At 40.4% G+C, this 15,571-nt stretch overlaps 1 protein-coding gene across 1 annotated transcript; it reads right to left on the reverse strand.

Moving 5' to 3' along the window:
• Positions 1–245: 245 nt before the first annotated feature.
• On the reverse strand, positions 246–15,109 carry LOC115023892 (equilibrative nucleoside transporter 2-like). The gene is made up of 13 exons (XM_029455236.1): positions 14,889–15,109; positions 12,000–12,056; positions 11,261–11,342; positions 8,150–8,295; positions 7,760–7,899; positions 7,533–7,667; positions 7,246–7,343; positions 6,912–6,981; positions 5,487–5,680; positions 4,528–4,630; positions 4,332–4,417; positions 3,797–3,996; positions 246–2,723 (listed from the first exon to the last, which is right to left on the reverse strand). Exons 2-13 carry the CDS (start codon positions 12,029–12,031, stop codon positions 2,612–2,614), a joined length of 1,398 nt encoding a protein of 465 aa, XP_029311096.1. The 5' UTR covers positions 12,032–12,056; positions 14,889–15,109; the 3' UTR covers positions 246–2,611.
• Positions 15,110–15,571: the final 462 nt, after the last annotated feature.

Consider the following 15,571-nt stretch of genomic DNA (forward strand, 5'->3'; position numbering starts at 1 on the left):
TAAACCAGATTATTTTAGGCTGACAGCAATATTTAGAGAGCAGGCCGATAGATGATGCCAATATGTTGTTTTTGCATCTGATAAAATGGTGTCGACTCAGTGAAATATTATAATAAATAAATCGGCCTTGTGAGCACCGACTGATCTTGATTATCTATGAATGACATTACGTTCTTTTATCGGCTCGATTAATAACTCTACCACAAATTGACATTCAAACAAATGACCATTTCCAACAAACTCAGCTAGTTGAAAGCATCCATTTATTGACAGTCAAATCTCTAAATAAACATTATGCACATGCATTAATTCCCTTTACTCTAACTCACATCATCTGGTAGTTCAATCAAGATCCTGTGTGTGTGTCTGCCGGCATCTGTTTGTATGGCGCACAAGTGAACTGCACATAATGGATCACATTAAGTATTAATGATGCGGTTGCACCGTATCAGAGAAAACAATAGTGTGACGTGTTGCTTTCAATGCATCGACCAAAGAGGAGTTTTTTGTTGAAGGATTTCCAGCTGTTCTGTGCTCCATGTTGACACATCTGCATTTAGCAGCAGAGTAATTACCAGGAGGCAGACAGCAGTATTTACATGATGTGAACACAACATGCACATTTTAAAACTGGGTTTCATTATTATTAAGGCCAATTATGACTGTAACATATTATTAGAATATCTTCCAGAGAACTACATTCTTCAAGTTTAGAAGTAAAAAAAAAAAAATAATTCTATTAAACAATAACGGAGTTTGAATTCTTCTATTGGGAACACGGTGTAAAATTGCAGCAACAAGGCCCGAGTTCCTCATCCCAAACACTCAAGCTGTATTGACATTCTGTTGGAAATATGGTTCATTTCATCTTCCTACTGAATTTATGTGGTTGAGGTTTAATCGTCAACACATTGCCATATTTAACTGTAGACCATTAACTTATATATAAATGCACGTTTGTTCAGTTTGGGTCGTAAATTCCCACTTGGACGTGAATGCAGCACAAATCAAGTCAAGTTTTAAAAATAACATGGTCCTATTAATTATATTATTGCTCCCTTCATTGGTACCATTTGAAGCAGCAGCCTGTACATGATTCACCTCATACAGTAAACTCACACTCATGAATCTCTTCCTTTACAGATTCAGTAAATACAAATCATGAATAATAAATGAATGCTTATTGGGCACTTAAGCAAAAAATAAAAGTTCATTCTATATAGACTGTGAATCTGATCATAAACGTAAACAAATCTACACCAATAACTAATTCCTATACATGTGAAGATATTTTCTGCACTACAATGAGAAAGATAATCTGAACAATAGTGAACGGATTTACTTGGAGCATGGCACATTGGTAGCAATGTCTAAAAAGAAACCTATACTATTTGACTACAATATCTGTACAATACAAATATTCTAATTTCCACATGAACTGCAGCATCACTACATTTAGTAACGAGACAGCAGCTGCCAGGTGTTCTCAAGAGAAGTTACAGTAACTGAAAGTAAACCTACTTTTTGTTTTTAGCCAAGAGGTGCATCGTGGTGTCGGCGGCAGCTCGGGGACATGACAGGAGTGTGGATATACTCATTTAACCTGTTAACCTAAAATCTGGCACGAAAAACGTCCTTGAGTGCTGTAAACTCCATTTCCTGTCAGTAATAACCTAAAAACGCTGAGCTTTTTCAGCAAAGGAATTGAAGTTCTGAAGGGCTGAAGTCTTTTGACCAGTAGATGGCAGTAGTAGCTAAGATGCTGGAGATGCTGCAGCTTTGCATTGCTGCACTGGAGAGCAGACAGGGAGGTGAAATAAAACAGGAATTGTCCCATGAGCATGGACGAATAATAAAACAACAGACTCCTGGGGAAAGACATGTTAAAGGCCCCCCGATCATTTTTAAAAAGAAGCAGAACCCCCAGACTGAAAGAGACACAAAACAACCACAAACATTTTGTGTCTATTTGCGTCTCTTTTGCTTGGGCCCCTGAGCCTGTGCCCAGTCGGCCCCGTTCAGTAATCCATACATGCCCATGAGGCAGAACATCAACCTTCCATTGCAAATTTACAGAACAATATTACAAATATTTCTTGGTTTGTTCTACTCATATAACAGAGCTATTGTATTCAAAAATACAAAAGTAATCCTAGGAAGAAAAATACATCAGAAATACATAATGTAATAAACCTAACAATCAATCAAATAAACAACTACTAACCTAAATTAAACATAAATACATCTAACAATGTAGAAACAGTCAACATAAAAAGCCAAACAAAAGTCAGTCCAATGAGAGCTGCACGGAGAGGAAAACTTCCCAACCTTTGTATTCGAGTAAGCAGCAGGTAACATAACCAGCAGTAACGTACTGTATTTCCCTTATTCCTACTTTGAAAAGGGAACCTGGTCAGTCTTTCATGACCAAAGCCACTTCATCCCAGAGTGCATGGTTGTCAAGGCGGTCATGCCGTAACAGAAACACACAGCATCTGACGGATGAATGGGAAAAAACAAGGTCGTCCAGGAGGGGCAAAAAAAAAAATCCTATTTCCTCCTCCAGTCAAAATATTCTACAGTGTCTATGCAGTGCTGTATGCGTGTGTGACTAAATCAGAGCTCGGAGAGGGAAGGACAGGGCCGCTCCTATGGACAGACCCAGGGCTAAGAAGAAGGTCATCAGGGCTCCGGCTGTCTCCGCGTCCTTCGGCTCCACCAACCTAAGGAGAGAGCAGGTGGGGGCAGGCGGTCAAGCACATCAAGTGTTTTGGTCAAGCACCACACTGGTGCTTTTGTTAAGTCTCGGTTCGTTTTTTTGTGTCGCAGTTACGCAATGTCGCCATGGTGATCCGACTAGAGCCAGGGGTGATTTTGAACACACCTTGTTGGTGCGTTTAAGGGCGCTCAGAGATTCAAGAGTTGGCTGCTGCTGCATGAAGTATATCTTTAGTGAGAAACTGTATGCGGAACATTTTCATTGGCTCACCACAATAACAACATTAGAAGAGCTTCAATCATATGTAATCAAAGTTCAATAGGTTATAATCTTTATGATTTTAATAACATTAAACCCCGTTTTTTGATACTATTAATACTTTCAACATTATTATTATGTATTTAAATGATGTAAATACCTCTCTGGACAGTAGTTTTCATTGTTAGTGACGGAGTTTAATGCTTTAACTCATTAGCTTCACTGTTGACTGTCCTACAGCTGCATCACAACTGTATTCAGTTCCAGCTAATGTTACCCTAACCTTTCCTTCAGTTGCTGTTTCACATCCAAAGCATTCAGTGTCAATACATAGGTCATGAAGTAATAGCGCAAGGATCTGGATCTGTGCAAGCTACAAACACTTAAAAAGGGACAGTTTGGATTGTTTGCAGTGGGGTTGTATGAGGTAATTACCAGCACGGCAGCTAAGCAATGTATTGCTGTGGGGGGGGCAGCTTTGTTTTTGTTTTGTGCCTAAAGCTAGTAGTGAAAGGGTTGCATATTAGAATACGCTCTGTAAAAAGGGCAGGTATATATTTTATACTATATCCCTAAATGTATTTAAAGCCTCTGATGTCGGAGCGTCCTTGAACATAACATGATGAGATGAAACAGCCCATGCTCCAAAATAACAACATGTATAAAAACAGTGCGTTAGGATTTGTGTCCTGCAGTCCAATGTGAAGCAAGATGTTTACATGCAACCAAAAGATTTACACATTATAATCAAATAAATCTGATAACAGCAGCTATTAAAGTCCCGCCGTGATATTGATATTGTGTATAGTTTGGACTCACTGTGGTGCGTAGGACATGGAAAGGCAGACGAAGTAGCCACTGGACAGAGAGAAGAGAGCCATGATGGTCGCGAAAGCAGCATCGTGGCCGAAGTAGACGGGAAGGAAGGAGCGATTCTGGACGTTACAGAGCATCAGCAGAGGGACGAACACCACCCTGGAGACAACGAGCAGCGGGAACAGACGAGACTCCTTGCGAGGCTGCAGAGGAGACAGGAAAGAGATATGGATGGCAAAAATGTGGTTCTTACAGTGAAACCTAAACTGTCAGATCAAACCGTCAGCACAAGAACAAACATTCCTGCGTGTACAATATTTAGTGTGACGTTGATACAGAAATGTACAGCAGGAAGTGATATAAACCAAATTTACAATATAAAATAAATCCTATTTGTGACGTAGTTTAAGCTCAAACTTGTGTGGCGACACATATAAAATGAAAGCTGTATGTGGTGTGTAATACCATGTGGACAGGGACAATAATATAATATAGATATATAAAGAGTAGATGTAGAATGATCTCATCAGATACTCACCCAACGTATCAAGGTGGTGATGGTGCGACCAAACCAGTCGTGGATGTTGAAAATTAAGAAGCAGCACACCGAGATAAAGAAGCGCTCTGTAGAGAGAATGAGCAGAAAGAGAAATAAGCGATTTGACAATTACAGTTTACACGAGAGATATACTGTGTGTATATAAATATATAGATGAACTGAGGCTAGGTCATACCCCATTTTCCTGGGAATGAGGTCCTGACATCTGCAGTGACAGCAGGGAAGACGGACAGCGTGACCGTGAAGACAAACGTCACGCAGAACGCCATCACCCAGATCTACAAAGGAAAGAAAAGAGGAAAAAATAGGTTATACATTTAATGAGACTCAAATTAAAAAAGATTCATTACCAAAAAGCAAGTCACAGTTATACTTAGTTATTTTATAATGATAAGCTTTATTTGTTTCGCACATTTCATACTAAAAATGCAGTTAAAAGTGCTTTACAATAAGAGAAAATGGAGTTAAACAGCGATTAAATGCCATAATTAATGTGAAATAAAAAGGCCTGATAATAACTGTAAAAATAAGATTATTTAGAATAAAGAGAATGCATAACATAAGATGAAAATTAAAACACACTTAATAATAATAATATTATATATATATATATATATATTTTTTATTTTTTAAGTTACACTAATTTAAATCACTACCCATATTTGCAGCATGCACATATACATCAATAAACACTGCAGCAGCATCAAAAGGTCTCCATTTTCTACTCTTATCTTTCATTTTCAGTGTTGGAGATTTTTGCCTGGAGTGCATTCTGTACCAATCGGCGCCGAGGTCTCTGACTGAGGCTATAAATAAACACATCAGAACCTACTTTTCCCGACAGACACAAACCCCACCACACTCTACTTGATTGCAAAATAAGCATATTTCCGCTAGATCAGAACGTCTTGCCTAAGGTGTAACCTCACGATGGGTCTTATCTGTGTCGGGCACAACCGTTAAAACAACATTTGAAAATCTCTCGTTGGTGTCAACATTAAACTTAACACACTTACAATCTGAAAAACATTTTTTATATCTCTTTATAGCATACATTTAATGCAAAGAATCAAGAAAGCCAAAATACAATAAAAGAGTTACTGTTAGATTGTAACATGACACCACTGGGTTCACCTTTTTGAAGACTTCTATGACCGAGGCCTTAGCTTGCACTTTCTGGACCTGCTCCAGCGACAGGAAGGCGTGCTTCGGCCCGTCTGTACCGGGGTCCCCTTCAGCCTCAGCTGCACTGTCACCATTGGTTGTGCTGCTGGTCACTGTGCCGTTAGCATGGCCATTCACCTTCCCGTTCTCCACTGTGCTGCTCTCTGCAATTCAATATATAAACATTATATGTTGCTCGAAGGAAATGTTTCAAATATGACATCTGATTTTGGGAATTATTTAAGCGTCCATTAAAAAACACTAAAAAGGAAAAGGTCTGTGTGGGCCTCTTTGTCTGGGAACTGCCAGGACTCTAAATTGGATAAATAGAGAGTCAACTCACTTAGCAAGATAATTTTCCACTGAATGGATTCGATTCAACCAGATAATGAAGCACAGAATAGTGAACTAAGTCGAAAAGCAAACAGATGTTCTCTCACTGTCAGAAAAATATTTGCTGATCTCAATGTACAAACGTTAGAGAGCTTCCACTTTAAAATTAGGACGGAGATGAAAAGTGTCCCTGTGGCATACCCGTCAACATTGGAATTTCAAAATAACGGAATTTTTTTGCCGGACTCTGCCCATATTTTAACAGCTGACGAGGACTTCCTTGCAATGGCAGAGTCGGGAAACATGTCCGCTACACTGCGACTGAAATCAACGCAGAAGCTGAAGGCTACATTATTTTTGGCATCGACATCTTTCCCTCAGCTTTGGTCACTTGGTTTGCCTCCGACACAGTTCTTGTCACACATGAAGTCATTGACAGTGTGTGTTTGTGCCTCTTGGCGTGCTTGTGCTTGGACGATTGTTCTTGCTGGCGAACATCGCTTATTCCGCCGTGTGCAATGCTAACATCTGAATGGCACACTTTACAAAAAGCACGAGTTTGCCCGACTCTGCTTTTAATAAATAAGGGAAGGTCTCCTCTCATTTGGTACTTGCATAAAGTTTTAACTTGTTTGGCAGGTACAACTGCGTCTCCATCTATCTCCCGTTCACTGCGACTCTCATCCATATGCTTTAGTCTTCTGTGTTGTTCCTGTTTTCTTCTTCTGTGTTATTGTTCCTGTTTTCTTCTTCTGTGATATTGTTCCTGTTTTCTTCTTCTGTGATATTGTTACAGTATAAAGTTAAACATAATACTGCCACCTGCTCTACCGGAGGCCACTTTACACTTTTTTTTAAAATTAGGCCTATTTTTTTTTTTAAAGGTTAAAAATACGGGATAATTACGGGAAAAATATTTAAACGGGAGAAAAACTGGACAGAAGTAAAAATATGGGATAATCCCGGAAAAAACTGGAGGGTTGACAGGTATGCCCTGCGGTGCCAATTTGGAAACTTAATTCAGAGAGTGTGAAAAGGAGTTTGTTGAAGCCAAAGACCCACCTTTCAGCAACTCGTCCGTGGTGTCTGCCTCATACTTGATGCTTTTGTTCAGATAATGCCGAGCAAACTCCTGCATGGAAACACCAGACAACATAAATTAGGCCTTAAAGCTACAGCAAGTCATGTTGTTTGTACATTCACATGTAATTACATGATTTAATTACTGCAAGTGTTACACAAATGCCACCAAGATGTTCCTTTTTCACCTTTGAGGATGTGATTATATAAAGCAAACACCATCTTAAAAAGCCTGATTTTGTATAAACTTATACATTTAGGTGAGGTTGAATGGATTATGGGTAATGTAGTCATGCAGAGCTGGGAGCTGACTGACCAGGCGGGGCAGCAGCACGTAGCTGCAGAGCGTGACCAGCGTCCCCACACACGGCGTGATGAAGTAACCCAACGCTGCCGTCTCATATTCTGCGTCGCCTGGGAGACAAACATGAGTTCGGCGATTAGGAATTTTTGGAGAAATAAACATGAGCCGTGTCTTTGAAAGTGTGTTGTGAGGCGTCATGCTGATTTGACTAGCTCTACATCCGTTTTGAATGTCCTCTGTTACTAGGCAACTGGGGATTAGGCACCCTGTGTCGTTTTGTGTGCATGTGGGTGGCTCACTGGCTATGGCGAGCAGCATGGCGATGGCAGCGAAGGTCCCGGCGAGGCCCTGGCCGCTCATGAAGACGGTGCTGTACTTCTGAGGCAGCAGACCCACCAGGCCGAACAGACTGCCCTGCAGCACGGCACCAAAGGCTGGGGAGCAGAAGCATCATTTCATTTAACTCTCAGCCTCTTTCTTTAGGGCTTTTACTCACACACGTACACACGTACACACACCGACTTACAGTTGATGAACCAGATAGTAGCCATGGTGACAGAGAAGAAGTGGTCTCCCGCCATGGGCACTTTGACCAGCACTGCTGTGAAGATGAAGAGCAGCAGGATAAAAACCAGGCTACCTGCGATGCGCATGGCCTCCGATATTCTGAAATAAGAAACACTTACATTAGTCTTTTAACCAAAAACGAACATCAAACTGGATAAAACACACACCACAGAAGAATATTTCGGCACAAGACCAGGTCATAAATGCAACTTTGTAAAGTCAAAAACCTCAAGTGGCTCACAACGATTGTTTACTTTTAGGTGAATATTGACATTCTTTCTTATAAACAGCTTTGAAACATCGGCCAGCACAGAGATCAACAGAGTTCACTTCTAACCCCGTCACTGACCTCTGGTAGAGGAAGGAGTTGAGCAGGGTGAACAGCAGCAGGGGCAGCTGGGACAGCAGGGTCATCCAGTTGTTGAAGTAGTACTCTTGGTGGACCACCACTGTGCCGTTGCTCCATTCTGTCGTGTTGAGGCGACGTTGGAAATACTGTGAACCCAGAGGAAGCGAGACAGATGTTGAAATATATCTTCACATGCAAATGAACATACAGTTACCTTCACACTCTATTCTCTCTCAAATGTACAAGTTCAGTTAACGTTGCTTGCTTGTTCCCCAATTGAGAGGATTCACTCAAAACAACTCCCAGAATCCTCTTGTCTTACACATTAACACACATCTTTTGAACTAGTATCTCTGTACATTGCACAGTCTCAAATACTTCATACTGTGAAGTTTTGGCATTCCTGCTCAATATTTTCACACTTTTCAGCTCTTTTTGTATACAAACAGATATATCGGACATATTATTTTATGGTATTTTATCGTGTTTTTCTTGTAATCTTTCTAACAGTGTTTGCTCTTACTGTGGTTATTGTTATGCACGGAAAAAAAAAGAAATATACCATGTACGTAAAAACATACTAATAAACCCGTTTCTAATTCTGAAACCAGCAGGATATCTAATTCAGCTTTTTCTTCTGTTATCTTTTAAGCAATAGTTCAATCTTTGATCATTTTAAAGCGGGACTAATAATTTCCTTTGATCAACATTGTCTCCAATGTGTAATGTGAAAGAATTATCACCCAACTCTGTAGTTCCCCTCAGCTTAACGTAGCGTTCTAGCGTCATTCAGTTCATCGTTTCGGTTTTCAGACACAGCAGGCGGGCAGTCGCATTCAGTTGAAAAGTTCTAGTTAAACTACTTTAAACTTTATGTCCAGCACCAAACAGCAGACAGACATTAGCATCTAGCTGGTGAAGCATTTAAAGCAGAGATATTTCACCTCAGTAGATATTGGTGGAAACACAAACGCGGACCACGTGTTCTGGTCCACATAGTTACCCAAAGTCATATGATGCACTGTGTGGATGTATGGGTCCCTATGGTCATTACACTTTAACACCCTATACCCAGACTGCATAACACATCAAAACAAATCACTTAAACCCCTCGCTACAAAATAACAATTTGACCAATCCATCACTTATGTTACATTCTATAGTTTTTCTAGACATTTACTTGAATTATACAAACCGCTTATTGTCCATAAGACCGTTGTCATCCATTAAGCATGTGATTCTTTAAGAAGTTTAAGTAGTGAACCACTAGACCAAGGGTCGGTAACCTATGGCTCTTTTGATGACGCGATATGGCTCGCAGACAATTTTGAGCTGACATTTTTTAACATGATTAACAAGTAATAAATAATTATATTGTGTCATTTTAAAGTAAAACATTTAGCAGCGGATTTTGTTTTAGTTCTCCCCTCTCCTTCGCTCTGTCTCTGACCAAGTGTGTGCGCACGAGTGTGTGTTTGTGTGTGTGCGTGTGTGTAGGGGGCGGAGCCCTGCCCTTCGCGAAACAGCTGAGGAGAAACTGCGCAAAGCAAGCAGTAGATCAGGGGTGTCAAACTCAAATCACAAAGAGGGCCACATTTAAAAACTGGGACTACGTCGAGGGCCAAACACGGTCCACATTTATTGAACAGGATACACATATTGGATTAACATATTTAGGTAGGCTACATTCTCCGAGTATGCACATGTGTCACAGCCAGATGTCTGGAATCTTTTCTTAGCTGCCAGTTTAATGTTTGGGGTTCTGTGGAAACCCTCAGTGAGTGAAGGTGTGCATCAGTGGGACTCCTGTGTGGGTTTTTGTTCAACTTCATCACAAAGAAAAGCTGCTCACACAGGTATGTGTTTCTAAACATGCAAAGCATCTGAGCGGCATGCAGGTTGAGGCATCGTTTCGGGGATGAAGCTTGGAAACCGTGCAGCTACCCACAGAGTCATACTTTGCCTTGAGTGTGTCGTTACACTGGAGGTCAATCAGCTCCATTTGGATGTTCACATGTGCTGTTACCACGTCAAACGGTAAACGGCAAACGGTTTGCAGCTACAAAGTCGGAAAATGCGCAGTCGGGAACACAGCGGTGGAGATGGTTTGTCAGTGTTTGGAAACACGCAGTGACCAAAGTTTCCTTCTGCATCAGAGTCTCCCACAGGCAGCTCGGCTTGGAACCACTGCATCATACATATCCGTGATCACACGGCCCTGAAGCTGGAGGTTTAACAGTGAGATGCTTCGTTATGTCGCACATAAAGGCCAGCTCACTTTTCGTCCCAGAGATATGTGATGAGTTTCCCTTTGCTTTCCAAAAACTGGCAGATTTCCTCACGCAACTCGAAAAAATTGATTCAGCACTTTCCCTCGACTCACCATCACACCGCCATGTTGAGAATGTATCTCCTCAAGTTTCCTATCCTACGGTGCTTATTACATCTTCCATTTCCAGAGCTTTACAACACAGCACTTCCTGGTGTATGATGCAGTGATACACCGTCAGCTGCATCTTCTCCCGCATCCAACTAATCCGCTCTTTCACCGGGCATCGCAGGCGCTCCATCTGTCGTCAGTCCCGTCAGTTTGTCTCGGGGCAGTTTCATTTCGCATACATTTAGATACTTCCTCAAATATGTATTTTCCCGTGGTTGTGCCATGCATTGATTTAATTACCAAAACAGGCGGGCCAGTTATGATAGACGTATGATATTTTCTCACGGGCTGGATATAATTTTGGCCTTGAGTTGGGGGGGGGCACAGACAATGGTAGGGGAAACACTGATAGCGCTTTTAGTACTCGGAGACGTGATATACTTAAAAACTCAATTTTATTAAATATATGGCTCTCAAGGAAATATATTTAAAAACATTTGGCTTTTATGGCTCTCCCAGCCAAAAAGGTTCCCAACCCCTGGCCTAGACCAACAATTTCCTCGCAGAACACTTTAAAGAAAGGCTTTATGCAGATCTGACAGGGAAAATTATGAAATACTACCATCTTATTGACTGAGTGAGTCTATTGGTTGTATGTAATAAAACATTTAAGCAGAAGGTGCATATAATGTGTCAGTTCTACTGTCTTAGGGATTAAGTAATTAAGTTACCAATGAAGCAGTCATGAAGAAGTTCCATGGTAGCAACGTTCCCAGGCCCAGAATGAAGAAACAGATCCCGACCAGGCAGCCCCTGTAGATGGGAAATAAAGGGTGCTACATGAAAAAATGGTTTACAGTATACAGCAAGGATCTTTCCTGCATGGAGAATCACAAGGCAGCCTCTTCCAGTAAATTTCGACCCGTCTCCAGCTCTCGACAAAACTGGAACGGTTGTCTGAATGGTTGACACTATTTTCAAGCGTTGCACTTAGGGGATTTTTGTCTGGCATTATGCCGATGTGTAGGGGCTGCATCATAATAAGCAAAGTGAATAAGGACAGAAGCTGCCAAAACTCCTATTCCCTACATTTCTAAGCTTTAATATAGTTTTAAATCTAGCATTGAACAACACTGTATGTGCCTCCACATGTATGCCCGAATGCTGTCTGTGTTTTTAAAAATATATATTTGATCAAACTTTTTTCCAACTTTATCAAAAACAGAAGTTCAAACAGACGTCAGTAGAAAACGATATTAGTTACATTACAATACATCTGAGAACATGAATGCCTTATATAGACCTACTACTGATAACAGCTGGTAGAAGGTATTCAAAATAAATATTTTTTAGAAAAGGATCTCACAGGGGATTATTTAAAATACACTTATTTTGGACCACACAGAAACTGTGGTCGAGAGCAAACGGTGGGAAGTGAGAGTTTCTCGTTTGTATCTACTTCTAACTCACCGGTCTGGAGGAGCATCTGTCTGTTCCTTCATTCTGATGTAGGAAGTTCTGGTGAAACTGCAAGGGCAACAGGAGAGAGCAAAGGTCAGCCGCATCTTCAGGGATAACAGAGTGAGTAGTTTGTTTTCTAGACGACCCTGTGCCAAGGTTTCACTACTTAGAGATGCAGGAATGTATTTACATTCCAGCAAGAGGCACTGAGAAGCTGGCGAGAGGTGGTCAAAAACTATGTCCAAAGAAAGTATGGAGGTCGGATATGTGTCTTGGAATTATGGAGGTATGTCGCATAAACCTTTAAGTATTAGAATGAACTTAATCTCTAACAACTGGTAGTTTTATGTCAGTAAGCCACTGGGAATAGCAAGAGTCTAGAACTAAAAAATCCAATGACCTGAATAAGTACAATGACTTTCCATTGAGCTTTGGCGCTGGAACCAGCAGCCTGAGGCTGGGAACAAATGCTCTTTTCTATAATGTGTATAGAAGTCAAGAATCTGGGAGTTCACTCCCTACGTAAACACCACAGGACTGAAAGGCTACTGACCTACTCACTGGCAAAACTAGTCTCCTCACTCACAGAATTGACACTGGCAGTATGACAACCTTGCTTGTTTTGACTTGTTGAGAGGATCAGGCGAGACACACCATTTAGGAGACTGCACTAATTCACAAAATACAGCTCATAAACAGGCAACACATCTTACACAACTTCAGTCAAACATCGAACAAAAACATGATTGTGTGTGTTCTGCAGCTGTGGAGGATCATGTGGCCCGCCTGACCATTTATTTTTTTCCTACTGACACCGCAGTTTTTGTTTACAAAGGTTTTTGGTTTCCATGCGTTTGGTCTACTTCCCTAAACTTGCCATTCGACACCTCCTTCTCCCAACCGACAAAAGCAGGATGACACGCATGTCAGTAACTGGACACACAAACAGCTGTGTTTTTAACAGTCGACACACAATTACACAATTCAGTTGAGTCAACATTCATGTCCTTCATCTGAGAGCAAAGTTATTATAAAAGCCTCCTTTTCTCCCTGCTGAGAGGATTGTTGCACAGCCTGACTTTTCTTAAGCCCACTCCTTCACAAATACAATGTACAGGGCAGACAGGACAAGTGGGCTCATTGTTTCATGTGTAAGACACCGCCTTTGTCATTGAGACAAACATGCAAAACGTGAGAAAACTTTTTATGTCCTGAATGAACACTGAGGTGGAATTTCACAAACACATTTGCCTTTGTAGGAAAACACATTACACTCTTCAAGTCCATCTACTTCAGATTCAACAGCTCTTTAGAGCCCCACAGGGAAAAACACTACTAAATTAAAATGATCGTTTTGGGGTTTTGCAGGCACTTGTTGTTTAGTCTAAGGGTCCCTATGATGACACTTAGATGAGAAAGTGTGGAAGATTAACAGCAGCCAAAACAAAAGGTTGGAAATGATTTGCTCTGGTCCCACGCCCAACAACGCCAAAACACTATTAGGGTTCGCCTCTTTTCATTTAGGAGTAACCTCAATCATGGCACTCTGATTTATATTTTCCAAGAAGCAATCACTTACAGTAATTGAGCAACACACACACACAATGTATTTTTTTTTTTTTTAAGTAGCAGCATTTTCCTTCCTGGGTGTATCCACCTATGGTATAGAGATATGTTAGAAATGAAGGGGAACAACTTGCCCACCAAGGAAACATTTTTTAACACACTAAATCGAAACACACACACACACACACACACACACACACACATACACACACACACACACACACACACACACACACACACACACACACACACACACACACAGACACACATACAGGCTCAAGCAGAACTAATTCTTCCACGATAAATTGTATAGTTTAAGAATCAGAACGAAAAACAAACATTTTCAACATTTCATTGTCATTGTGAATGACATTTTGGGAAATCTAAATCCAGCTATTGCCAATTAAGTATGAAGGTTTACAGAAAGAGGCAGTACACCAACAACTTGTAAATCCATGAGATCACATCACAACCTCTTGACTGCAGTTTTAAAACTACTGGGTTAGTTTTTCCTGCCACCTGCTGCTTAATTCCCTAGGTTACCTATTAACAATTAAACAGGTGTCAGTCAAACTCTATAAGCTTCTGTTTCATTACTGAGTCACAAAAGATTATTGGTCCTTACAGTAAACCAGACTGACTCACAGACCCTTCATCAGATAGGGTCATGTAGCTACAACAGAAAAACAGACATACTGTAGAAAAGATATGCCGTTCTTTAGCAGATAGTGTATGAGGCCAATATTAATCCCCTGCTGACTGCAATTTAAAATGTATATATAGACAGGTGTAAAGTAGTGGTGTTAAATGTAACTGCCTCTCAATAGTAGGCCTACACGGTAATTGAAAACTTAATAAGCAGCAAATACACACCACAGACTGACTTCATGACTGAATATGAATGGCCAAATCATATAAAAAAGGAAACTCCGTACATTAGTATCTTTATTGGACAGTTTTACAATACACCTGTTCTGTTATGCGAGGGAGAAACAGCACCGAAGATAAACAAACAGTAGGCTAGCCTAAATTAAAGTAATATCTTATTAATTATGGTATTTAAAAGCACTGTAGTTTAACTAATGTTACGTATATGGTGCAGTAGTTTACACTCAGTCTTACACTGTTAGAAGTAGTTATAATTATAATATAATAATGTAATTATACCCGTAATATCGTCTCTTCACCCAGTCGACAATGAGTAACCTGTTCTTTATTACAAGATAACGGCAATAATGTTTAATGCATTAAACACAGCGTTGGCAACATAAGAATATCACTGCCATCTGTTAACATAACCTTAGTGCTGGCTAACGTGACAGAGAGACTCACCTTGGAAAACGTTGGTCTTATTATTGTATTTTCATGTTTCCACGGTAAATTCAATCACTTGTGATATCCAAATGGTCCAAAATGATTCACTAGTAAACAAATGAATAGCTATATGTATTCGTCGCCCATACACGTGGCGAAATATACAAATGGCTACGATAGTTTATAGAGCAGCTTGGTGGTGATTTGTTTTTTACGTTGCGTCCATCGTCATAGCTTGAAAGCTGCAAAGCTGCAACAGCTAATAGCAGCTCCCCAAAAACGAAGAAGATCACTTCCGGTCTCATGTCAAATGACTGTTTATTTACCAAAGCTTTATCCCATCTGTGTCTACACAATGATAACACGTTTTGTATTAAGGCTTTTGTTTTTTAGGCTCATTCTAACTTGAAAATCCTGCTGTTTACCAAATTCCTGGTGGAAAAAACGTTTAGTATTTGACAATGGAGCTCATTTAATTTAATTAATTAATTTATAGGGTTTTTTCCTCTCCCTTTCCATCTTTATTTATTTATATATTTTGTTCTGCCAACTACTCCCCCTTACTGACTTTGAACAGCATATTTTGTTATCTCAGTCTTAACACATAGGTCTATTGTTAGATGTTGTCTTTCTGAGACACTGAAAGGCAAATGTTTTCTGTGACGCTACCCATGAATTATTGGTGTTTTGTGCCCTCTGCT

This window comes from Cottoperca gobio, chromosome 18, assembly GCF_900634415.1.
Source record: "Cottoperca gobio chromosome 18, fCotGob3.1, whole genome shotgun sequence".
Classification (NCBI taxonomy): domain Eukaryota; kingdom Metazoa; phylum Chordata; class Actinopteri; order Perciformes; family Bovichtidae; genus Cottoperca; species Cottoperca gobio.

Coding starts and splice junctions, on each gene's coding strand:
- LOC115023892 (XM_029455236.1), bottom strand. CDS start 12,031: ATGAAGGAACAGACAGATGCTCCTCCAGACCG. Junction 8,296..11,260: donor TCTTCATGACTGCTTCATTG/GTAACTTAATTA, acceptor CTGGGTTCACAG/TATTTCCAACGTCGCCTCAA. Junction 4,631..5,486: donor TCATAGAAGTCTTCAAAAAG/GTGAACCCAGTG, acceptor TTTCCTTTGTAG/ATCTGGGTGATGGCGTTCTG.